The sequence below is a fragment of the Staurois parvus genome, unplaced genomic scaffold (assembly GCF_062004578.1).
Source record: "Staurois parvus isolate SC_StPar_1 unplaced genomic scaffold, SC_StPar_1.0 ptg000502l, whole genome shotgun sequence".
Taxonomy (NCBI): Eukaryota; Metazoa; Chordata; class Amphibia; order Anura; family Ranidae; genus Staurois; species Staurois parvus.
Window position 1 is genome coordinate 832,965 of NW_028318298.1, and position 27,259 is coordinate 860,223.

At 42.3% G+C, this 27,259-nt stretch overlaps 1 protein-coding gene across 1 annotated transcript; it reads left to right on the forward strand.

Moving 5' to 3' along the window:
* Positions 1–1,644: 1,644 nt before the first annotated feature.
* Positions 1,645–26,589, forward strand: LOC149452022 (uncharacterized). Its single transcript, XM_089689862.1, has 14 exons — positions 1,645–1,782; positions 2,018–2,074; positions 17,766–17,955; positions 18,071–18,193; positions 21,242–21,268; positions 21,372–21,437; positions 21,529–21,627; positions 21,721–21,783; positions 21,890–21,979; positions 22,073–22,174; positions 22,268–22,363; positions 22,457–22,528; positions 25,530–25,667; positions 26,515–26,589. The coding sequence occupies exons 1-13, from the start codon at positions 1,645–1,647 to the stop codon at positions 25,583–25,585; spliced, it is 1,179 nt and encodes a 392-aa protein (XP_089545988.1). The 3' UTR covers positions 25,586–25,667; positions 26,515–26,589.
* The last annotated feature ends 670 nt before the right edge of the window (positions 26,590–27,259 follow it).

A 27,259-nucleotide genomic window follows, 5' to 3' on the forward strand; every position in this document is an offset into this window, starting at 1 on the left:
CCAAGTCTTTGAGGTTTTGGTTGCCATTTTAAAGCATTTGCAATCATTTTAGCTGAGCAGCCTATCATTTTCTGCACTTCTTTATATGTTTTCCCCTCTCCAATCAACTTTTTAATCAAGGTACGCTGTTCTTCTGAACAATGTCTGCAACGGCCCATTTTCCTCAGAATTTCAGAGAGAAATGCACTGTAACCAGCATGTACAACATTTGCTGTCTTCCTTCCTTACATAAGGGCAATAATTGCCACCTGTTTTTCAAAGAATGAATGAGCTCACTAATAGAACTCCACACTGCTATTATTTTGAACATGCCCCTTTCAATTAGTGATTCAATTACACAGAATCAGCAGCATGCATGTCATGACTGTTGGGTCTGTTGGATTTCTATTACTCTATTACACCTGCTAGTAAATTATTTACCATGTAGAAATATCATTTCTACCAAAAACAGTGATTGATCAGGTTAGTGATGTCTGACTGCTATTATTTTGAACACAACTGTGTGTATTCTTTCAATGTTCATCAATCATACACATCAGACACAAGAATATTATTAGTGTCTTTTCACAATTCTACATTTCTAACATTTTTGCAAAGCCAGCCCTTATCAAAATTTTCTGAGTTTTTTGCCTTTTTCCTCACTTGCTCAGAGGGTAAGAAGATGATCTGAATTAGGTCTGTTAACTGATCAAGCTTTGGAAAAGATTGAAGAACGTAACCTGTGATTGTGGAGAACAAAAGTCGAGAGAGGCGGGTCCCTGAGCCACCACATAAGAAGAAACCTGCTATATTCGGTGAGTAGAAATAATGGAATTTATTGATTTATTAGATAATGAAAGCAAGTTGGAATTTCAGGGTTTAGCTAGCCATGCTTCTGATAGTGGTTTGTGGAAATCTATGTATGAGCAATGTTTGCAGGCTAATGTTGATATTGATAAATCTAGATTTTCATTTAATAAAATTAAATAAAAATTGCGTAACGTAATGAAGCTAGTTAGCATTCCATAATGCATTTGTTTTTTAATCTTTTTCTGATTGATTTAACCTCAATGACAATCAGAGAAATAGAACTTTCTGTCTTTGGGTTCACAATTTTATGGCACGTTGTTTACTCAAGATGCCATATCTTAATGAGGATGAGGAGGAAGTTCATAGCAGCACATCAGACAGATTGCATCAGTTGTTGCTATGTACAACTGGAGAGGAAACTCCTCTGGAAATCTTAAATTCATTAAGAGCTACAATGGATGATGATCCTTTTGATTATAGGATTAGATTTTCCAAAACATATGGAATGGTATTTGATTTAGAGGATGAGACCCCTGCTATGGTAAAAGCTTTTGTTAAAATATGTATCTAGATACAGCGTCTGTTGTCATTGCTGCCAAAAAATGTAATTTAGACGAGGCATCATCTTTTATTGATAAAGTAAGAAGACAATTAAAACAAAGTACTGTACAATCTAAAATAGCTTCTATTTAGAATGGAAACCTAAAAAGGAAAGTCAGCTCAGATTTAAGACAGGAAACTCTGCCCCCTACAGGAATGACAGAGTAAGACAAAGGAATCAAAGGGAAAAACTTACTGTCAAAGCCAGGGCATTTTAGGTGGCAGTGCAAGAAATTTTCGAAAGACATTGAGATGATGAATTTTGGAAAAGAAAATGGACTTGTTTCTCTTGAACCGTCTGCTCCACCTTGTTCAGAGGAAGCCAAGTTATCTTCACCCTACACTCCTCTGATGAAAGAGTTTAGTGAAGTGTCAGTTGGCAATGGAGTAAATGTAAATAACTTACCTTCACCATGACTGAGAACGGGAATTAGAGCCTCGCTGTTTGGATTATGTTGCTCCAATTTTTAGACAAGTGTGGGCATCCCTATGTAAAAGCTAAAATAAATGGCCAAAAATTTAAATGTCTTTATTCTATTAAATGCAGCCGTTCTTACAGTTGTTGGGTTTAATGGGACAGGTCATTTCCATGCTACAATGTGTAAAAATGTGTCTTTTGAAATTCCAGGTTGTTTGCAAACTGAAATTGACATTTGGTATTGTCAAGCTGCAGAGAACATTATTGGTACAGACATTTTGTCTCAAAGAGGGTGGACAATTGATTTGGCTAATGGAGTGATTTGGAAAGGCCCTACCAATTGTAATCCGGTGGTAATTGACCCAGCAGATTATTGTGAAGTTGGCAGCATCTGTTTGACAGAAGTAATTGATGCTGACTATAAATGGCCAGATGCAGGAGATAATTTGGAATTAAACAGCTGGTACAATCACACAAAAAACTTTGGAGTCAAGGTAAAAATGAAGCAGGACTATTTTAAGATATTGAAGTAGATATTCAAGGCTGCGATCTTACACCTATTAAGCAATACAATTTACTGCCAGAATCCGATGGACCTGTATCAATTATCATAAAATAATTAGCAGGGAATCATTAGGAAAGCTATGTCTGTGACAAATAATCCACTATGTGTAGTGGCTAAGTGGATACACTCCAAGTTGTACGCCTATTGTAGCAGAAACTCCAGACATCATGTCGCAGATAAACAATGCAAAAAGTGTTCTCTGTTTTTGACATTGTGAATGGATTTTTCAGTATTAAATTGGCTAAGAGTTGCCAATAAAAATTTTCTTTTGTTCATAAAAAAAGTCCAATGTTTTCCAGTGCCTTCCTTCCAAGGCTTGCACTTGTCCCTTTCTATATTTCATCAGGCATTAGTAAATGTTTTATCCAAATTCTCTAAACCAGATTGTTTAATCCAATATGTAAATGACATTCTGCTAATGACTGAAAAAAGGACGGAGCACATGACTCCTTTGGCAGAACTGTTCACACTTCTGCAAGAAGAAGGTCTCAAGCTGAACATGCACAAAGTTCAGCTCATAGAGTTCTGATTGATCTAGGAAAGAGACAGTCTTTAAAAGAACACATTGAGGCTATTAGGTCACTTCCTGTACCAACAAGACCAAAAAACTCCTTTATTAATTGGGCTGCATCAATATTCATAAATTAATATAAAATGCAATTTCTTTATTAATACAGAAGATTTTTCTCAAAAAATAGGTTAAAAACCCATAATAGTACAGATATTGCGGCTACAAGTTCTATTCGCACATATACAAGGCTGTAAAATAAAGCCAGGAGATTCAAACTGCATAGATAATCCAAAAGTGCAACACCCGACACGTTTCAAAGTGTCGTTCTTCCTCAAGGGTGCTTTCTATGTATTCAGAGTATACTTTAATCAAAAAACATTATATTAATGACAATTTTAGTTATAAATATGCACAAAATATTTTTATCCAAATAGGCACTGACATGATGTGCATTATAAACAAATATATATATAGCAGCTAACATGGACAGAATTAAAATTAATGTCAGTGCTATTCTGCTGGCTCATCAGGCAGGAATACTCCCCTAAGAGATGGGAGGGCTCTATAGAATACCAACAATTTTCACTGCTGGGGCCACCATACAAGGTCTTGCTAGTAAGAGATGTATATAAATGAATACAATATTGGTATATGTATATAGAATTATATAAGAGGGAACAGATATTTACCCACCCTCTCTAATGTATATTGGGCACATGAACCAGATGCGTTTAATGCCAGCAAGCTTGACAAAATATCAGAATGCAACTTCAATGGGGAAATCTATAAAGATATATATATCTATATATATAGATATATATATATAGATATCTATAGATATATATACTGTAATAATCAATTAAAAACAGCATAAGTGTATGCTTTTTTGAATTGTTCTAAAAGATACACATAGGCCCTGATTTACTATTGGGCGTGGGTGCATATTCGTGGGCGAACGCCCAATTTTTATGGGCGACCGTCTATTTTTACCCCGCAACGAGATTTACTATTGAGCAGCGCCCATAAGCAGATGCCCAATCGAATTTACAAAAAGACACATGCCCGGAATCAGACTCACAAAGCAGACTTGCTAAGAAGCACGTCTAACACCATGAAAAATCACTGCAGAGACATGTTCACTTAGAAATTTGCTTTACCAAATATCAGGACTTCACTTTAAACAATATCTGCTATTTCCAAAAAAATTAAGAATGTGTTAAAAATCGTTTTTTTCAAGGAAATAGACACAATAAAAATCTTGACACCCGTGCAGTGTCTTTGGCCGATATAAATGTGCATGTGCAGAACACATTTTAGGTGTCTGCCATGGGCGTTTGCTTTTTAGCCACTGCTCAATAGTAAATCTCATTGTGGATTCCTCTGACAGCCGACACTCGGTCGCGTCTACTGTGTTAAACAAACAGCACTAAGCATATCTTCATGTATTCTAATTTGATTTCCTTAGTTCTAGTGATTCTATTTTTGTTTCTTATCCTTTATAATTATTTCTGTAATGATTTTACTTATTTCGAAGGTCTAGATAATATTTATTTTGACAGCTGAATGTAAAAATAAAGGTCCGGCAGGTCAGGAAAGGGGGGGGACGAGCGAGCGCCCCCCCCTCCTGAACCATACAAGCCCACATGCCCTCAACATGGGGGGTGCTTTGGGGCAGGGGGGCTCCCCCTCCCCCCAAAGCACCTTGTCCCCATGTTGATGAGGACAAGGGCCTCTTCCCCACAACCCTGGCCGGTGGTTGTGGGGGTCTGCGGGCGGGGGGCTTATCAGAAACTGGAAGCCCCCTTTAACAAGGGGGTCCCCAGATCCCGCCCCCCCCTACGTGAATGAGTCTGCGGTACATGGTCCTGCGACTCATTCACCCAAAAAAAAAGTGTGGTGTAAAAAAAACACAGTACAGGGTCTTTGACAAGTCCTTTATTAAAACAATGCCCCCCGAAGTAGATCCAACATCAGTCACGGCGGCGGCGCAACCCGAAAATAGAAAGAAAAGAAAAATGTTCCGCTCCCGTCGGAGGCTTCCAGCCTTGTGAAGAAAAGGCTAGCTGACATTTCTTAAATAGGTAGGGGGCGGGGCCAGCCGGGGAAATCATCCCAGTGACCCCGCCCCATGTAACATCATTGATGTCACATGGGGCGGGTTTCTCGGGTGATGTCCCCGGCTGGCCCCGCCCCCAAAGCACCCCCCCATGTTGAGGGCATGTGGCCTGGTATGGTTCAGGAGGGGGGGGCGCTCGCTCACCCCCCCCCCTTTCCTGACCTGCCGGGCTGCATGCTCGGATAAGGGTCTGGTATGGATATTGAGGGGGACCCACGCTGGTTTTTTTTCAAATTTTAGTGTGGAGTTCCCCCTTAATATCCATACCAGATCCGAAGGGCTTGGTACGGATGGGAGGGGGGACCCCACGCTTTTTTTTTTATTAATTTGCAATAAAGGAAATTATTTTACATTTAGCTGTCAGTGGGGAACCCCGCTGACAGTTGAAACACTAACACATGGCTGTCGCTCCTACAATCCCGCATGAGTTATGTTATCAACTCATGCATCGTTTTAGTAGCGAAAACCAATGCAGCGCTCATGTTTCAGCTGTCGGCGGAGTTCCCCACTGACAGTTGAATGTAAAAGTATTGCAAGGAATTATAAACAATTTTTAAAAAACATGGCTTGGGGATATACTAAGCCCTTCAGGTCCCATATGGATGTTAAGGGGTAACTCCACGCCGAAATTAACCATTTCAATACCGTGCAATTTTACACCTTCCTGCCCAGGCCATTTTTCAGGTTTCAGCGCTCTCACACTTTGAATGACAATTGCGCGGTCATACAACACTGTACCCAAACTAAAATTTTATCATTTTCTTCACACAACTAGAGCTTTCTCTTGGTGGTATTTAATCACCGTTGGGGTTTTTATTTTTTGCTAAATTAACAAAAAAAGACCAAAAATTTTGAAAGAAAACCACATTTTTCTTTCTTTCTGTTATAAAAGTTTACAAATAAATAATTGTTCTTCATAAATTTAGGCCGAGATGTATTCTGCTACATGTCTTTGGTGAAAATAACCCAAATTAGGATGTATTTTTTAGTTTGTAGGAAAGTTATAGAGTTCACAAACTATGGTATAGATCTGAATATTGATCAATCCTGAAGTACTGACAGCCAATCTAATTTCTTGAGGTCCAAGAATGTCAGAACAGTACAGATATCCCCCAAATGACCCCTTTTTGCAGAGTAGACAGTCCGACGTACTTCATAAGAGACATGGCGAGTTTTTTGAAGTTGTATTTTTATGTCATAATTTTTCGGAAAATGAAAAAATTAAAAAAATTATTTTCACTATTTTTTTTTTTACATACTGTCACCAGTGCAGTACAGCGTCATCATATAACTGGCATGGCGGTTAACAGGGACACTGACTGGTGACAGTATGAAAAAAAAAAAAATATATATTTTTTTATTTTTTTTTTATTTTTTTATTATATTGAATTTTTTATTACATTTTTTTTATTTTTTTTAAGATTTTTTTTTCATATTTTACTATGACCAAAGTAGTACAATGTTACCATAGTAACACTGTACTACTTTGGGGAAGTGATCAGTATTTTTTTTTTTTTTTTTACACAATTTGCTTATAGCAAAGAATTACTTTGCTATAAGCAAGCATTTACCCGAATGAAATCGATTCATTCAGCTTTTTTTTTTTTTTTTTTGTGCTTAGCTGTGATTTGGTCACAGCTAATCACATGACATGTGCATGTGATTAGCTGTGACCATTCACAGCTAGGCACTAGTATACAATGGATGGCATCATGAATGAAGCCATCCATTGTATACAACTGTCATGTGACCTGCTGTGATTGGTCACAGCAGGTCACATGGTACCAGCAACGGGAGCCGGTACTTGGATCTGTCATCGGCCGTGTCCGAGGTGCACGGCCCGTGACAGATCCCGCTGCTGCGCCGCTCTGCATTACCGCAAACGGCGCATGTGCGGGAGCACGCCAAATGGCGTGCACCCGGAATGAAGAGGCACATCTGAAGCCACCAAACGGCCATTGGCCGGGCGGCTAATGGTTAAATAAAAACAGCGTGGGGTACCCCCCAAAATCCATAACAGATACTTATCCGAGCATGCAGCCCGGCAGGTCAGGAAAGGGGTGGGGGAGCAAGCGCCTCCCCCCCTCCTGAACCATACCAGGCCACATGCCCATACCAAATTATTCAAACATTTGTAAACAGACCAATTAACTGAAATGGTTTGGCATTTGTACCCCAAATATGACGTTCCCTGAGGCGTTGGTAAACCGAGGTACGCATGTATTAGTATTGCAATCCTTTGTATTGGGATACATAGAACAAACATAAATCAGAATTGCCAACATAGCACAACATTTATGTCACATTGGAGATATCTGGCTAGTTACACTTACCTTGCCCAGGGACCTAGGATTGATTCACAACACAGAAATACAGGCGGAGTTAGCAATGTAGCTCTGTGGAGTAGTGGTTAGCACTGCTGCCTCCCAGCGCTAGGGTTGTGGGTTTGAATCCCAACCTCCGTGTGTGGCTGTCTTCAAATAGATGTTCTGGCAAAATCTTTGCTTTCTGTCTAAATGATCCCTAAAATGTAAATTAGAATGAGGCCTTGTCTGTTGAAACACCTTCAAAGCTGCACCTTATGTGAATGGCAAACAATGGGATAAGATAAGGGCCTGGACCACTAATAGATTTGATAATGATGGTTTACACTCCACCTTTTGTGAAGGATTGGCAAGCAAAGAGATGACAGAGAGAGAGAAGAGCGAGCCAGTGAGACAAAGAAGAGTGAGCGAGAGATACATACAGAAGGGTGAGCGAGAGAGAAGAGCGAGCCAGTGAGACAAAGAAAAGTGAGCGAGAGATACATACTGAAGAGTGATAAAGAGAGACACGCAGAAGGGTGAGCGAGAGAGAAGAGGGAGACAGTGAGCGAGAGAGCAGAGCTAGCCAGTGAGACAAAGAAGAGTGAGCGAGAGATACATACTGAAGAGTGATAAAGAGAGACACGCAGAAGGGTGAGCGAGAGAGAAGAGCGAGCCAGTGAGACGAAGAAGAGTGAGCGAGAGATACGTACTGAAGAGTGATAAAGAGAGACATGCAGAAGGATGAGCGAGAGAGCAGAGCGAGCCAGTGAGATGACGAAGAAGAGTGAGCGAGAGATACATACTGAAGAGTGATAAAGAGAGACATGCAGAAGGGTGAGCGAGAGAGAAGAGCGAGCCAGTGAGACGAAGAAGAGTGAGCGAGAGATACATACTGAAGAGTGATAAAGAGAGACATGCAGAAGGGTGAGCGAGAGAGCAGAGCGAGCCAGTGAGATGAAGAAGAGTGAGCGAGAGATACATACTGAAGAGTGATAAAGAGAGACATGCAGAAGGGTGAGCGAGAGAGAAAAGACTTGGTTGGTGAATCCACACATCAAACTTGTCACAAATACTGGTGTGGATATTTCCAACAAATGCATAGCAGACACTTATCCAAGCAGGCAGGTACCGCACGCCTTCAAAGATGTATTTCCTTTGTTGATTTACCTGCTTCGTTCACACTATATGCAATTGAAAATTACTCTTTAAGTTGCTAATTTTACTGTGTTTTCCAGCGAATTACTAACTAGTTGTGTTTTCAATTGTGTTTAGCATTGCGATTTCTATTTGAGTCTAGATGTTAAATTGCTAATAAATGGACAAAATTTTCAAATACCTTTGAACTCTCGCTGCAACAAATGGCGTATGTTAATCCCCTCACATTCACATTCATTATATCCAATATCAGGTACGATGTCAATTCACAAATCGCACCTGAAATTGCACACCCTGGATGCGACTTGTCATGCGATTGGCATGGCCAGCAGCTTGCCCTTTGCATGGCAAATTGCACCCAATGTTACTGGGGGCTAACACCACTGTCACATCTAATCCGATGCGGCAATTGCCCAATTTACAGTGAAGTTGCACGAGTTCACAATCCAATTGGATGTGAACAGAGCCTACAGTGGCCAATAGGGTGCGACTTGGTCTACGATTTGCAAGTCGCACCCTAGTTGCATGGCAATGGCAAACAATGTTACTGGGGACTACCCGGTCACATTAAAGCAGATTTCTAAGTGGTGTTATTGACACCACAGTCACATCATGTGACTTGCATTGAAGTTGCATGATTTCAAAGTCGGGGTACATGGTGATTTCAAGTGCAATTTGCAAGACATCCGACACCGATCTCTCAGCAAATTGCATGAAAAGTAGTGTATTCATTACTTTATTATTACTTGCGGCTCCGACCAAGTTTGAACCACAACAATATGAACGCTCCAATAGCGTGCACATTGAGTGGGACTTGGCATGTGATTTGCACAACATGCAAGTTGGAAATCGTCTGCAAAGCCGCACCCTATTGTCTGCTATTAGAGCGACCATATGGGTGTGTTTCAAACACTGATTTCCTAAGTAGAACATGTACTACTTTAGTGGCAATTTGCATAGAGATCTGTGTCAGATGTCTTGAAAATTGCTTTGAAATGGTCAACTTTACTGTAAGTCGCATGATTTGTAAATCAGCTTTGCCCAGAGCGTAATGTTTGTTGATGTTTGATTTCTGGAGTGTTTTGCCAATTGATGGGAAATTCACCATACTAATCAAATCAAGTTGTAATTTTCAGTATTACATACAAGATGTGGTCATGTGACTGTCTTAACTCATGCGATAATCTGGAGGGAATTGTGACCATAGTAGCAATAAAGGTTCCCATTGGGGTTCCCTTTCACATCCCTGCTCAATGCTCTGTTGTATGCTGCACACGTACATTTCACTGATCTTTCTGATATCTTTCTGATTTGTGGGGCCTGTATACCAAGGGTTAACGCAGGTGGGAAGAGGATTCGTCAGCTGCAACCACTTTCTGTGACCAAATTAAGGTCAGTGGTGGGTGTAGGCTTAATTGGGTGTGGGGCCTTGTTTGGCGTGCTCCAAATGCAACCTAGCTTATATAAAGACCGATTTTTGTTTTAAAAAAATGAAAAATCGGTCGTTCAAGCGGCCGACGTTACCAGCAACGGTAAAAAAAAAACGGCCAATTTTCATCCCGTCTACAGCCGGCAAAAAGTGTCCCTGCAGAGAGCTCCGCTATTTCTTCTGACAGTTCCTTGACATTTATAGCGGTTGCAACAATGTATCTATTTGTATCCATTTAGGATACAGATGTTTTTATTCGGAAACAAATAAATACATTGTTGCAACCGCTATAAATGTCAAGGAACTGTCAGAAGAAATAGCGGAGCTCTCTGCAGGGACACTTTTTGCCGGACTGGAATTCCTCTTCTTCTTCATCCTCTTCTTCTTCATCCTCTTCATCTTCCTCTTCTTCATCTTACTCTTCTTCACCTTCCTCTTTATCCTCTTCTTCTTCATCCTCTTCTTCTTTTTCATCCTCTTCTTCTTCATCCTCTTCTTCATCTTCCTCTTATTCTTCTTCCTCTTATTCTTCATCCTTTTCTTCATCTTCCTTTTCTTCTTCATCCTCTTCTTTTTCATCCTCTTCTTCTTCATCCTCTTCTTCTTCATCCTCTTCTTCATCGTCTTCTTCTTCTTCTTCATCCTCTTCCTCTTCTTCATCTTCTTCTTCTTCATCCTCTTCTTCTTCCTCTTCTACTTCTTCTTCTTCATCCTCTTCTTCTTCTTCTTCATCCTCTTCTTCATCCTCTTCTTCTTCATCCTCTTCTTCATCTTCTTAATCATCTTCTTCATCCTCTTCTTCTTCATCCTCCTCTTCATCCTCTTCTTCTTCTTCATCCTCTTCTTCATCCTCTTCATCCTCTTCTTCATCCTCTTCTTCTTCTTCATCCTCTTCTTCATCCTCTTCTTCTTCATCCTCTTCTTCATCTTCCTCTTCTTCTTCATCCTCTTCTTCATCTTCCTCTTCTTCTTCCTTTTCTTCTTCATCCTCTTCTTCTTCATCCTCTTCTTCTTCTTCTTCTTCTTCTTCTTCTTCATCCTCTTCTTCATCCCCTTCTTCATCCTCTTCTTCTTCTTCTTCATCCTTTTCTTCTTCATCCTCTTCTTTTTTTTGTCTTCCTCTTGCAGGTCACTGCTCATGTGCAGATTTTTTTATTGGTAAAATATCGGCCGATTTGCCCATCATTGCCGCGAAAATCGACCGATCGGCAAAATCGGCCAATTTTTTTCCAACTTTACCGATAAAAAAAATCTGCCAAAATACAGAAAAACGGCCGAACATTTAGCCCACTAACGATTTGAAAATCGGCCGATTTTATTTTCGGCCGAAAAATCGGCCGATTTTCGACCCATCTATGGCCTGCATAAGTCCTTGCTTGTAGTGGTTTGGGGAGGAAGAGATTTTGTGCCTAATTGCCCCAGACACCACTCAGGCTGTGCTTGGAAGTGGGCTGGAAACGATGTATCTATTTGTATCCATTTAGGATACAGATGTTTTTATTCGGAAACAAATAAATACATTGTTGCAACTGCTATAAATGTCAAGGAACTGTCAGAAGAAATAGCGGAGCTCTCTGCAGGGACACTTTTTGCCGGACTGGAATTCCTCTTCTTCTTCATCCTCTTCTTCTTCATCCTCTTCATCCTCTTCTTCATCCTCTTCATCTTCCTCTTCTTCATCTTACTCTTCTTCACCTTCCTCTTTATCCTCTTCTTCTTCATCCTCTTCTTCTTCTTTTTCATCCTCTTCTTCTTCTTTTTCATCCTCTTCTTCTTCATCCTCTTCTTCATCTTCCTCTTATTCTTCTTCCTCTTATTCTTCATCCTTTTCTTCATCTTCCTTTTCTTCTTCATCCTCTTCTTTTTCATCCTCTTCTTCTTCATCCTCTTCTTCTTCATCCTCTTCTTCATCGTCTTCTTCTTCTTCTTCTTCTTCATTCTCTTCCTCTTCTTCATCTTCTTCTTCTTCATCCTCTTCTTCTTCCTCTTCTACTTCTTCTTCTTCATCCTCTTCTTCTTCATCCTCTTCTTCTTCTCCATCCTCTTCTTCTTCATCCTCTTCTTTTTCTTCTTCATCCTCTTCTTCTTCATCCTCTTCTTCATCTTCCTCTTCTTCTTCATCCTCTTCTTCATCTTCCTCTTCTTCATCTTCCTTTTCTTCTTCATCCTCTTCTTCTTCATCCTCTTCTTCATCCTCTTCTTCTTCATCCTCTTCTTCTTCATCCTCTTCTTCTTCTTCTTCATCCTCTTCTTCTTCCTCTTCTTCTTCTTCCTCTTCTTCTTCCTCTTCTTCTTCCTCTTCTTCATCCTCTTCTTCTTTTTTCCTCTTCTTTTTGTCTTCCTCTTGCAGGTCACTGCTCATGCGCAGATTTTTTTATCGGTAAAATATCGGCCGATTTGCCCATCATTGCCGCGAAAATCGACCGATCGGCAAAATCGGCCAATTTTTTTCCAACTTTACCGATAAAAAAAAATCTGCCAAAATACAGAAAAACGACCGAACATTTAGCCCACTAACGATCTGAAAATCGGCCGATTTTATTTTCGGCCGAAAAATCGGCCGATTTTCGACCCATCTATGGCCTGCATAAGTCCTTGCTTGTAGTGCTTTGGGGAGGAAGAGATTTTGTGCTGAATTGCCCCAGACACCACTCAGGCTGTGTTTGGAAGTGGGCTGGAAACGTTTGCATATTTTCGGCCTTGTAAAGTGTGTTTGTGTGTTATTGCACAATGATTGTGTTTTTTCTCTTTGCATTGAAAGCCTCACACATGTCAATCGTTTTGTTTAAAATCTGCTCTTGTTTTAATGTTGCTTGCTTATTTAGACTCCAATGCATTTTTCTGACAAACCTGCTGACAAATGTATGTGTAGGGGATTTGAAGAGGTGGGAGGGTTTTTTTTTTTCACATGTTTTGTTTTCTTTATATTTTGATCTGTAGACTTTTTTGTGAATGGATCTTTATACTAAGTGATTGTGTAAGTAAATCTTATGTGCACGAAAATGTTACTTGATTCATCTTCCCCTTTGTTTCCTGCTATAACCTGTGCACGCACAGTTCATTAGAAGTATCTTTAGATTGTAAGCTCTTATGAGCAGGAGTGTTTTATTTTCGCCACATCAATCCTATTCTTTTTGTGACTCACACCAAGATATTGACTGTACCTACTTGTTCCTGCTGACCAAATAAATGAAGATATATTTGATCAATAAATGTTTGACCAATGTTTTTGTGTTTATTTTATGTTCAATATATGAACAACCTTAATAGTTACTTTGTATACTTATATAATCTGCTCAAATGTAGCTTGTAAGAGCGTGAATATGTAAGTATGTGCAAACTGGCTTTTTCAAAACCAAACAAAAAAAAAAAAAATAACCCCTCTTGCACCACAATATTGTTATGTACCAATGAATGTCATATTCACTGTGCAGCCAGCTACAGGTTTTCTACAATTTGATTTACAGTAATAAAATAGTCCACACTGTATGTTGATTTTTGGCCTTTGGCAACAAATATATATTAGCCAAGGTTAAAAAAACAAATCAATGAGAAGCACATATCCGCGAAAACTCATAGTTGCGCATAGAAATGCGCAATTGCACGCAAAACAGCGCGATCGCGAACAAATAAACGCCAAACAGGTGTCCCCATGGAGCACGAGCGGATCTCCTCCCGGAAATCCGTCATCACGTGCGCACGCACCCGGAAGTGGTTGTGGGGAGTGTAAGTGGGTGAGAGTGGTTGGAGGTTTCTGGAGTTGGAGAATTTCTGTAAGTTTGGTTGGCATTTGGACATGGCGAGAGCACAGTTCTCAACTGAGGAGATGATCCTTATTTGTAAAGTAAGTGTGGCCATTGCAAATATGTTTATAACATGTGAGGGACAGGTAATTGCAATTTTTTGAGTGGGGCCTAGCAGAATCTCACTTGGTGCACATACTACTTATCTGTACACTAGCTCCTGGGTATTGATGGGTCAATGATATTAACCACTTGCCTACTGGATACTCATACCCCCTTCCTGTCCTGGCCAATTTCCATCTTTCTGCACTGTTGCCCTTTGAATGACAATTGTGCGGTCATGCCACATTGTACCCATCTTAAATTTATATCAGTTTTTTCAGACAAATTGAGCTTTCTTTGGGTGGTATTGACTTGCTGCTGTGTGTTTTACTTTTTGCTCGATAAACAACAAAATAGCTCATAATGAACAAAAGTCTGTTTATATTATAACATTTGTTAAACCGGTAATTTAGCAACACTGATGTGCGTTGATGAGGCAGCACTGGTGGGTGGCACTGCTGGCCACAGGTGGGCGGAACTGTTGGGTGGCACTGGTGGGCACTGATCATTGGTGCCGACCCCTGCTCTGATAACTGCTGGTTCTCGGCAGTACTTTCCACACATTCTGACAGCGTGAGGAAAGTGCAGGCAAGACCCGGCAAATGCATTTCCCGGTCATCAGCGTGTCATTGGACATGGCTGATCACGTGGTAAAAAGCCGCTGTGATTGGCCTTTTACCACATCACGTGATCAGCTGTGTCCTTAGGACACAGCAATCACGGAGAGCGCATTCTGCCAGGATGTCATATCCAGAACTGCCTGGATGCAGTGTAGTGTTATTTGACTATCTGCGGTCGCCAAATAGGTAACCAGCTAGGCCTTCATGGCTAATCTTTGAATATCTGGACATGTATACTGTGTGTAATGCATTACAGTCTACAATGTGTTGGTGTACACGGTATCACAATGTGCAATGCGTTGCTCTATCCTGCATGACAGTGTACAGTGCATTACAGTCTACAATGTGTTGGTGTACACGGTATCACAGTGTGCAATGCGTTGCTCCATCCTGCATGACAGTGTACAGTGCATTACAGTCTACAATGTGTTGGTGTGCACGGTATTACAGTGTACAGCGTATTACAGTGTGCAATGCGTTGATGGATTCTGCTTGACAGTTTACAGCGTATCACAGTGTGAAATGCGTAGCTCTATCCTGCATGACAGTGTACAGTGCATTACAGTCTACAATGTGTTGGTGTACACGGTATCACAGTGTGCAATGCGTAGCTCTATCCTGCATGACAGTGTACAGTGCATTACAGTCTACAATGTGTTGGTGTACACGGTATCATAGTGTGCAATGCGTAGCTCTATCCTGCATGACAGTGTACAGTGCATTACAGTCTACAATGTGTTGGTGTACACAGTATCACAGTGTGCAATGCGTAGCTCTATCCTGCATGACAGTGTACAGTGCATTACAGTCTACTATGTGTTGGTGTACACTGTATTACAGTGTACAGTGTATTACAGTGTGCAATGCGTTGTACACTGCAGTGTGCACTAAAGCATTTTACACTCATTCACTGTACACACTAACGCATTTGACATTTTTAGTGTGCAATGCGTTAGTGTGCAATGCCTTCGACAGTACAATGCATTTGCAGTATTGGTGTATGTTTATTAAGCACAGATAGTTAATCTGATTTTAGTTATCAAGGAGAAGTCTTCTCTGTCCCCCTGTTTATGGGGTGGAGGACAATTGTTTTCCGAAGAAGAGAGGAGACTTTTTTTCAAGGAGATCTGTATAGATTTCCAGAGATATGTGTAGATGGTTGAGGGGCTGCATGTGATCTCCGGAGATAATTGTGATTAACGATCACCTGAGTTAAACCAGTGAATAAAAAGTGTAATAAAACATGGATTGAAGATAATCTGCACTGACCACTGTGCTTTGTCAAGCCACATGTTGGCACATTCTGGTTTCACACAGATGCGATGTGAAATTTGCAGTGTTTTCTGTGCAAGTGCTGCACCGCATCACAACCGCAACCCCTTCATGCCACCTGCTGCGGCTTTCTAGGTGAAGTTAACAACACACCAAAATTGGTACACAAAGCGTATTGCGATGTATCAAATTGGATCGCATGCCTATTCACACCCATGTGCATACCCTGAAAAAGGGTCCTGCACATTTTTGGCCCGGATGTGGTGCAATTTGAGGTGTGCAAAATGTTTGTCTCTAATTGCAACGCACACAAATTGCATGTGATTTGCCCAGGAGTGCACTGTTATGCCACAATGCATGTATGTGAAGCCAGAATAAAAGTATGTGTATCTTGTCTACTTTTACTTGCGCATGTTAACATTATGTAAGTGCATTTTTCTTCTGTTTAACATGCTATAGAAATGGAACATGCATTTGGATGTAGTGTTTTTGTATGTGCATTTTGGAAGTATTCTAAACACACATTGACCCTAGGGCCACACCATATCTTAAGCCGTGTTTGTCAGAAATGCTGTACAGTACATTTAAAGCGGATTTACACTCCACCTATCAAAAAATAACAGTCATCAGCTACAAAAACGGTAACTGCTGACTTTTAAAAAGCAGCCGCTTACCTTTCCCTTGGTTCTGTTGTGTGTCCCCCGCAGCTCCTTTCACCGGCTGTCCTGGTTTCCAGGAGGACGGCATCTTCACTGTGGGAACCCGGCTGTGACAGCTTGCGGCTACCCACTGTGCATGTGCGAGTAGAGTTGCGCTTCATGAATGGTCACATGTCAAATGTCCCCAAAGACTACAAGGAGCGAGGACACCTTCCGTTTCCAAACGTCTAGGCGATCGTACCGGAAGTAGGAGCGTGTACCTGTCAAATTTGGGGACTCGCTCTCCAAGGGTGCCAATCCTTAAGGGGGAATGGGGGAGCAGTCCTTAAAGCGGAACTTCCCCTTTTGGATGGAGCTCCACTTTAAGATGATTTCCTATGGGACATGTTTACACATGTGCTCTTTCACATGGCTTGTTTTTTGGGAAAAGGTCAGAGCCTTTTTGGAACTCCAAAAGTGTAATGTTTTTGTCAAAATACTTAAATGGAAACACTGCAGACAAGAACGTATTTCATGTTGTCTGAGTTTTGCCGTTCTAAATCTGCCTAGCAACAAAAATGAAAACAGTAAGGCACAAAAATACATAAGAAACAAAAAACAACGCAAAACCCAATGCAGAGACTGCTACAACACAACCTGTGTTGCCTTAGGCACTTGAGTGCACACTTGGCCACAGGTGATTTTAACAGGCGTTTTTGGGGTCAAAGCATGTGTGTTTGCATTTGTGGAAAGTGTATTTTTTATTTAATTTTTGGTGTTGTTTTTTACATATACTTTGGCAAACTGCACATCTGCATTCAACTTTGTGGTGAAAATTAACCAAATAATGTCCCAGCCAAAATGACATGCATTTTGCATGTGTGGCCAGAACACACACAAAAATGCTGTTACAAAATAATCAAAAATACAGGCTCAAACAAGACAAACATGCACATCCAAATTTCAAACAATGCTTTACAAAACATATCTAATGACCAAAAAGCACCAACAAAGTGGATTACAAAATACACCACAATGAGAATTCAAATGTCCACACAAGCAAAAATTGCTCTTTTGTGCCCATGGAGTGTTGTGTTTTTTTTCAATGCTCATCTAGGTGCGTGCCTAGCATATTTGTGAAATGCTAAAATGTGCAGCAAAATGCATGTTTGCTAACAGCACTTGGGGTGCCATTAACAATGAATAGCACACAAAAGCACAATGCGTATTTAAAGACCATTTGAGCACAATTTAGAAGTGCTGCAACAATTGTGCAATTCTGCCAACAATTATGCATTGCTCAGGTGAGAATGCATTGAAAATAACAATACAATACAATTATACTGTATGTATGTATGTGTATACACACACATGTAGATATAGTTCATGTTTTAGCTTGCCTTTTGGGACAATTATCCCCTGCTTTGTGTCTGATATTTGGTATGTTTGATTACACAAACCTCTCACATTTAAATTCTTGACCTTTTTTTGTCACCCACAGATTCTGCTGTTACGCAAGTATGACGGTGGCTGTTTGAATTTTGCCAAGCAGACCATCGTGCGCCACATCAAGCATCAGCTGTGGCAGAGATTCCACCATCGCTCCACTGTGCTGCAAATCCAGCACAGTTGGAGCGATGTGAAGCGGCACAACCCGCAATTTTTGAAAAAAGTTGCCCGCCGAATCTCTGGTAAGTCAAGTTGTTATTAAAAAGTTTACTTTCAGTTTTGTATTGTGAAAAATGTTTTGCTACATTCATTCTGAATTTGTTTGGCAATAATGTTGTCTTTGTTGACTTGTTCTAGCCACAGATGATGGGCGCCAGGCGGTGGTCTGCTTGGAAAAAAAGCCTCACAGGAGTACAGCCACCGTCCACTTTTGCCAACCACAGGCGGGGCATCCCCTGCGGAGACTCCGCATTGTGGAAGGTAAGCACAAGCTCTAGAAGCTTGGACCTCATGACTTTGCCATTGTTGGCATCTCCACACTGATCTCCACTGACTGTCAATTGTACATTAATGCCACACACATTGCTTGTAAATGACATGATAACTGTGACGGAAGCATAAGCAGGACAGAACACACGGAGGATGCTAAACACACCAAGATTTATTGTTATATGGAAAGCAATCAATCAGGGTAGGAATTTAGCATCCGGGGACCCAAAAAGGGGGAGGAGAGGGGAGTAGCTCCAAACAATTGTCATTCAGCCCACGATAGGGCAATTTGTGTAGCGATGGCCCAAGCAAGTATTAATCCAAACAGACAGCTCCGGCAAAAGTAATAGGGAAGTTCAATAGGGCAATCGAGGCAAAAAATGTATGAGAGTTCTACGGGACCGTCCAGGCAGGGGAAAATCGGGGGATGTGGGGGGGAGTTCAAACTGGAGGATTGGGGCACTCACACTTTAGGCAGGAGTATCCTTGGGCACACAGCAGGTAGCAGGCAAGAGTACTGTCGCACACAGCGGATAGCAAGCGCCTCTAGCCCCCCAGCACTCATAACATTTTGTTTTTACAAATGACAGAATTGGACTTCTTTGGACCCATTTAAATTACAATATGTGTATGTTATGTATGCTGTTTGAAAGCTGCAGAGTATACAAATTATGGAATATTTTGGCACTGAAATGCAACTCCATGATGTACAGCCAATCTCATTTGGTGAGGCCCCATAAGATGACACAACGTGAGAAATATTCTACAATGCATAGTATGTTATTATTCACACATTAACACATGAATACAGTATTATGGAGAGGGCACATTTGGGTGGATTTTTGGTTAGTTTTGGGGATGGGGAAATTTCATAATCTTGGCTTCTCCTTACATTGAGAATCATAGTAACAGAAATGTTTTACATTGTCCTGACTTGATTACATTACTGCCATGTTGCCTTTTTGGTGATCTGGTATATATAGTCTACAGCCAAACATATTGACCAGGGTGCTGTGATTGGTCCAAATACCATGTGATAAGTGTGTTCCAATCCCATTTGGACTTTCAAGAGTTCCTAATATGTCAATTAACATTGTGATCATGTCATTGCATAGCAAATACATGGTCAACAAGCTTAACAAATCAGCCTCCTACCATGACTTGGTATCTGCTGTAGTGCGGTGGACAAAGTTGTGGAAAAGGATGCAGTCTGCCCCAGCGGATGTACAGTTATGTTCAAAATAATAGCAGTCAGACATCACTAACCTGATCAATCACTGTTTTTGTTAGAAATGATATTTCTCCACGGCAAATAATTCACTAGCAGGTGTAGTAGAGTATTAGAAATCCAACAGACCCAACAGTCATGACATGCATGCTGCTGATTCTGTGTATTTGAATCACTAATTGAAAGGGGCATGTTCTAAATAATAGCAGTGTGGAGTTCTATTAGTGAGGTCATTTATTCTTTGAAAAACAGGTGGCAATTATTGCCCTTATTTAGGGAAAGAAGGCAGAAAATGTTGTACATGCTGGTTACAGTGCATTTACTCTCTGAAATCCTGAGGAAAATGGGTTGTTCCAGTCATTGTTCAGAAGAACAGCGTATCTTGATGAAAAAGTTGATTGGAGAGGGGAAAACATATAAAGAAGTGCAGAAAATGATAGGCTGCTCAGCTAAAATGATCGCAAAGGCTTTAAAATGGCAACCGAAACCTGAAAGACGTGGAAGAAAGCGAAAAACTACCATTCGAATGAATAGAATAGAAGAATAGCCAAAATGGCAAGGCCAACAATCATCTCCAGGAAGATCAAAGAAGGTCTAAAGTTACCTGTGAGTACTGTTACAATTAGAAGACGCCTATGTGAAGCCAAGCTATCTGCAAGAAGCCCCTGCAAAGTCCCACTGTTGAAAAAAAGACATGTGCTGAAGAGGTTACAATTTGCCAAAGAGCACATTGACTGGCCTAAAGAGAAATGGTGCAACATTTTGTGGACTGATGAAAGTAAGATTGTTCTTTTTGGGTCCAGTGGCCGGAGACAGTTTGTCAGACGACCCCCAAACACTGAATTCAAGCCACAGTACACTGTGAAGACAGTGAAGCATGGTTGCTCAAGCATCATGATATAGGGATGTTTCTCATACTACAGTGTTGGGCCTATTTATCGCATACCAGGGATCATGGATCAGTTTGAATACATCAGAATACTTGAAGAGGTCATGCTGTCTTATGTGGAAGAGGAAATGCCCTTGTAATGGGTGTTCCAAATAGACAACGACCCCAAACACACCAGTAAACATGCAACATCTTGGTTCCAGACCAACAAGATTGACGTTATGGAGTGGCCAGCCCAATCCCCGGATCTTAATCCAATCTAAAACGTGTGGGGTGACTTCCAAAATGCAATTTCTGAGGCAAAACCAAGAAATAGAGAAGAACTGTGCAATGTAGTCCAATCATCCTGGGCTGGAATACCTGTTCATGGGTGCCAGAAGTTGGTTTACTTCATGCAAAACAGATGTACAGCAGTTCTCACAAACAGTGGTTATGCAAGTTTGTTATGCAACAATCTTCAAACATATTTCAGTTTATATAGTGAATGTTTGAGTTTGTAAAGAAGAATACAAACACTGCTATTTTTTGGAACAGTCTAATATTTACTTTTCTTCAATTTTTTTAGAAGAACAACACAAATTTGATATATTTTTCTTCATGTTTTGATTTGGAATAGAATGGGTCGTGTTCTCAATGCATTTGTGTATTTAAATAAAAGCTCTTCGAAGGAATTTGAGCTTTAGTCACTTTTTTCAACACGCTGCTATTATTTTCAACACAACTGTACATCCAAAGTCAAAACACAACAAATTAGGGACACGAACGCAATTGTGCCTATATGTGTGGCCTGACACCAGGTAATGGACAGTTGTCATTCAGCCCTGTGGACTTAGCTTTGGCACACAGGTTGTTGAGAAATTAGTAAACTTATGCCATGTTTTAAGGTTGTTAATGTTCCAATTCTGTGTTATTCTTTTTGTAGAGGAAGAGAGTGAAGAGGAAGCCCACTGTAAGTGCCTTGAGTGTTATTGGCTGTTCTCTGTGTGCATTATGTAACTTTGATGTCTGCAATGTGTTTGTTGTGTTCTATCTCGTTGTTTATGCAACTCCAGCTATGTTGGAAGAGGGGGCCGAGGAGGAGTATGAGGAGGAGGGGGGCACATCCTCTCAGGCTCACTGTAAGTGCATTGAATGTGCTTGTCTGTTCTCTGTGTTCCTTGTTGTCCTTGGCTCTCTCAAAGGGGTTGTTGTTCTTTCTTGTTTATGTAGTACCAGCAAGGTTGGCTCCGGTGGAGGAGGAGGAGGTGGCAGCAGCCATGTCGCCCAGGTCACCGGTCCTGCCAGAGACCCCCTCACCTCCAGCTCACTGTAAGTGCCTTGGATGTGCTTGCCTATTCTCTGTGTGCATTATGTAACTTTGATGTCTGCAATGTGTTCTGTTCTATCATGTTGTTTATGTAGCACCAGCCATGTTGGAAGAGGAGGAGGAGGAGAATGAGGAGGGCACCTCTTCTGAGGCACACTGTGAGTTCATTGAATGTGCTTGTCTGCTCTCTGTGTTCCTTTGTTTTCCTTGCTCTCTCAAAGGGGTAGTTGTTATTGTTGTTGTTCTTTCTTGTTGTTTGTGTAGTTCACGCAAGGTTTTCTCCGGAGGAGGAGGCCCACCAGCCACCTCCGGATTTTCGGGACCAGCAAGAGGCCCCCTCAGCTCCAGCTCACTGTTAGTGCCTTGGATGTGCTTGCCTGTTCTCTGTGTGCATTATGTCAATTTGATGTTTGCAATGTGTTTGGTTCTTTCTTGTTGTTTGTGTAGTTCAGGAAAGGTTTTCTCCGCCGGAGGAGGAGGAGGAGGAGGCCCACCAGCCACCTCCGGATTTTCAAAAGCAGCAGGAGGCCCCCTCAGCTCCAGCTCACTGTAAGTGGCTTGGATGTGCTTGCCTGTTCTCTGTGTGCATTATGTCAATTTGATGTTTGCAATGTGTTTGGTTCTTTCTTGTTGTTTGTGTAGTTCAGGAAAGGTTTTCTCTGCCGGAGGAGGAGGAGGCCCACCAGCCACCTCCGGATTTTCAAAAGCAGCAGGAGGCCCCCTCAGCTCCAGCTCACTGTAAGTGCCTTGGATGTGCTTGCCTGTTCTCTGTGTGCATTATGTCAATTTGATGTTTGCAATGTGTTTGGTTCTTTCTTGTTGTTTGTGTAGCTCCAGCCATATTGGAAGAGTTTGAGCTGGAGGAAGAGGGGATGGTTGAGTGGTCTTCCCCTCAGGCCCACTGTAAGTACCTTCAATGCGTTTGGTGATTTTCCTTTTGTACAATCTTGCTGTACATAGCTGTAGGCTCATTTGAATGATTAATATTGGCCGGACTGTAGTTTCTTATCCAAGTCGGCCTTGTTTTTGTTTCCACTACTGCAACTTACCTAGATGGTTGAACCATTGGTCCAATACTTCATCTGTCCCCCTTAGGTTGTAAGGGTGGTAACTGTGCTGTGATGGAGCGTAGGCAGGACTGAACACACAGAGCAGATGATAAACACACAAAACTTTATTGAATCAGGACAGTCACTCAATTTGGTTTTGAAGGTAGCGTCCAAGTTCCCGGGGCAGAGGAAGAGCAGGGATGGCTCACAAAAATATTGTAATCCGGCCCCAGGAAGGGCAAACTTAGAGTCTTTGCTAAATTGTGATCCAGGCAGGGAAGGGAAAGGAGGGAGAGTTCATCGCCCATCCATACAGGGGTGAAAACAGGTGCACATACACTCACAGTTCCGGCAGGGGTTTTCCTGTCTCACAGTGGCCGACAACAGGGGCCGACACTTATGAGCACACAGCAGAGGGTCCACTTCTACAGCACACTGCGACACGTGCAATCCTGGCCTCACAGTATTAGGCAGTGTAGCAGCGGGTACTCCTCCTGAGGCCCGAGTATTAGCAGAGTGTTCAGTGGGTAATAGTCCTGGTATCCCCGGGGTATTATGTAGAGGGCCAGTGGGTAATAATCCTGAGTCTCTCCGAGTATAATACAGAGTGCTCAGCAGCTAATAATCCTGGTATCCCCAGAGTATTATGCAGAGTGGCTGCGGGGGTCTTGCCTCAGCGCAGACCTCCCAGCAGCTTTGCAGTGAATGGAACACCTGGGAAAATCCTGCGTTGTCCTTCTTAAGGCTGAGCAAGATGCTCCTGGTTGCCCTGGCAACATCCAGCCCAGTGCCTTGTTGCCCGGGCAATGAGGCACACCCCCTTGACACGGGCCGCGCTCTTGAGAGCGCGGTCTTTGTCTCTGGCGGGTGCAGGCGTGGGAACCCATGCACCAGCGCTGGAGCTGCTGGGGGGGGCACATTGCGACAGGCTGGAGGCGATGCTCTGGAACCCCCCGGTGGGAGGTTAGCCCTCTGCTAGCAGCTGTATGGAGAGGTGTGAATCCCGCTGCAGGGGGTCACCTTCTTCTCATCCAGCTGCCTAGGATGGGAAGAAGTGACACTTATCATCCTGTGCAGGACAACTTCAAAGGCTGCTACAGGATGACAAGGGAGGGAGGGTGAGGGGACCCAGGCACCAGGAAGGGGGTGGGGAGTTCTCGGAGAGCAGGCACGCCGTGGCATCTGCAATCACATGTAGATGGTGGGTCAGCTCCACCCCCCAGCACTTACTGGGCTGTTTAGGGGGAGGCAGCGGCAGGCTAAAACTCTTTGTTATTCATGGCTAGGCTGATCCAATTGGTGCTCCAGAGTCTGCAGTATACCATGACTTGAAAGTTGTGATGTTGATCCAGTCTGACCATGCTGTGTGGCTTCAGTAGACTTAATGCAGCAGTCCCCTGTAAATGTGTCACAGGAGTGCCAAATGAACTACACTTCTGTCATCCACAGGAGAGGTACAGGCAAAAAATCTTTGCCTGGACTTCCCTTTAATCTATGTATGTCAGGCTTAAAGTGTAACTAAACCGTGAAGCCCGCTTTCACTCTATCTGGTCTACGCAGACCCTGCACTGACTATATCCACTCTCCCTGGACCCAGAATTCACTCTATCTGGTCTCCCGCAGTAAACAGAACATGGCAATGCAAGTATTTAAGGCCATACAAACAGCTAAATACCTTTTATCATCACCAGTTAGAGCAGTCTTGTGACTTCACCAGAGCACTGTTTAAACTTTCTTTGAGTATTTTTCTTTCTGCTCTAGGAGGATGTGAATCTTCTGGCCCTCTATGTGAACAGTGCTGATTGGCCCTGTGCTGATCACATACACCTTCCCAAAACCATCACCCAAAAAGTATAGCAATGCACAGTAAACTGAGCATGTGCATGTGACTATGATTCAGTCTGTATCAGGTGGTCATTTCAACAAGAGGAGGGGCAGAGAAGACAGGATCAAACATCCTTTTTACACAAGACAGAGTATTAACCCCTTAGGTTACACAGCGAGTATACCAAGCATGCTTTACTGCATATACAGACTGCTTGGACTGTTGTGGGTTTAGTAAGAGTTTAAGTACTATTGCTTGCTTCCTTACAACACATGCTCAAGCAGTTTTTGGAATACAGCTTCCAATGTGGACCTTAGTGTAGTGGCCAGGCAGTTATTAGCCCAATATGTGTAGGCCTGTACACATCCATACCTTTCTGAGACCAAGTTTGGCTCTCTAGAACAGCATGGCAAGATAATTGGCAGCAGGTCAGTATTTTGGGGGCCTGAGGAGGATGTCAAGCAGTGGGGCCTTCATGCTGCAAATGCATGAAGGCAAGAAACTTTAGCTTTTTGCCCAAATCTCCAATGACCTACAAACCCAGGATATGTGCCCCCAAAATACACTAGCAGAGGGGTGGGAGAGCTTATCTCTGAGGATCTTCTCAGCTATTAGTGTTTGCCAAGTGTTTTGAGTTGTGTGTCTTTTAATATCCAATGGTTAAGGCCTTTCCCTTGTGTCAACCTTTGAAAAGGTTACAGCTAAGGGTACAGTGGCTGTTAACACCACAACCCCTTACAATATCCGCCATAAAGATTGGACTTTGTTAATCTTCATGAGCACACCCTCTTCTATTTGGATGTTCAGGAGCCAGAATTTCACGTGGGACTATCTTTGAATTCCATGGCTCCCTAGGGTCATACACTATCCCAACTTATCTGGAGTTCGTCTGCACCTTGTGCTTCAAGTCTGAGATAATGTAAGGCTTGGTTTCAACATTGTGTGTGTTTGTAGTAAACTCTTACATTTACAAAGCCTCGAATTAGACTGACATGTGGAGTTCTTTTCCTTTGTTTGTGTTTTTTTCAAGTTTCCTGGCACTCTGAAAGAGGATTGCTGCACACCCAAGCCCCCACAAAGCAGTGAATGGAGGAGGAGTCCTCTTCATCCCTGGAGGAGGGGGAAGTCTCCTCCAGTTCCCCAGAGCCCCAGGACCCAGCTAGCCCAGGTATGTCCCATTTGTGTGAATGTGATCAACTTGCCAATATTTGCTTTAGGACAGTGTCTATGTGTGGGGGTGTCACATGAGGGGTGTTGGGTAAAGGGTGGGAAGGCTGGCACCAGACTTATTTTTGTTTGGGATTCCCGATCTGCTCCAAAATACAAATGCCACCTTGCAGTGTGCATGTGTTAACCCTCGAGGGGGCATTTGTATTTTTGCAGAGGGGAGGGGAATATTCCATGGACTAAGCCCTTTTGCAGCTAGACTGTCAAAGACTTAGATCTTGTGACATCTTCCTGGGAAGCTTCAGATCTGCTGGCGACCTGTGTCCTTTGCTTTGGGATGCTTGAAGTCACTCTATTGTAGACCCCAGAAAGGAAAGTGGGAATGGCTGCAAGGGCTGACCAATGAGTGTTTCCACTCTTACTGTAGTGTAAGTGTAGCTATTCCTCTTGTCAAGAGCAAGCCTCTCCAACATTGGAATGCTGGCACCACACCACTGGCAAGAAAGAGTGTTCCTTATCATGTCTGTCAGCTGTAACATTTGGGTTATGTCCTAAGGTGATCTGAAACATCGTCAATGGATACCCATAGAGTATGTTAGCATTGGAAGAGATGAGCAACTTGCTGAAGTGTGGGTACCAACAAGTAGCCAAATGATTTTGGCCTTAAGCTCTTCAGGTTTTGGTCACCTAGTTCAGTAACCAAAACCAAAAGAGGACTTGCCTATGTTGGTTAGGGCTAGGGCTTACTACATGGGGCCTGTACTATGTGACTGTTTAACATCCATGTGTTTATCAAATGTCAGGACTCGCATCTTTACTATGTCATTTTTTTGTTGCTCTTCACGTAGTTGTACCTCAGGATGCCCCACCTGATATGGGGGAGCTCCAGCCCCCTCTGGATGCAGAGGCCAACATCCATCAAGGTCAGTGTCTAAACTGTTTACACATATGCACATGTAACGTATGTGGAAGGCTTCAGCTCCCCCTTGTCTAAATTGGTCGGCCTCATCCTGTGTTTAGGCTGGCCGCCCAAAAGAAATAAAACATTCACACTAAACAACACATCAGGCAGATAGGAGCTTAATCTTCACACTTAGACCTGACAGCTGACTTTGTCTACATAGGCATACATTAAAGTGTTTTTCTAATTAAGAAAGGACAATAAAAAAGAATATGACACAATAGTCAAGCACTAGCCTGACACTCCAGTGAGCAAAAACCTGCTTCCCAAGTAACAAGTGCTTGTTCCACTCTGGTCTCTCCACCATCTTAAAGAAGCACTACATATAGATGCAGCTGACACATCCAGCTTCCTGGGAGATGGACTGCCTCCCTTCAAGGACACACCTGGTTAATCACACTGCCAGCTCTATAGGAATCTCTGGACCTGTGTGGAGGGAGTTGGTCCACTAGCCTCCAATAGGCTTATATAGTTTGCTCAGCTCTGTGCTCTGGCTGTGCATAATGTGTGTCGGGTCCCCCCCCCCCATGCAGCTACTAGAAAGCTAGGATAGATGCCTTTGGGAACTCTGTGGAGGAGATAGGTGTGGCAAAGTCATCTGTTGTCTTTACTGATGAGATTGCCCTTTTTGC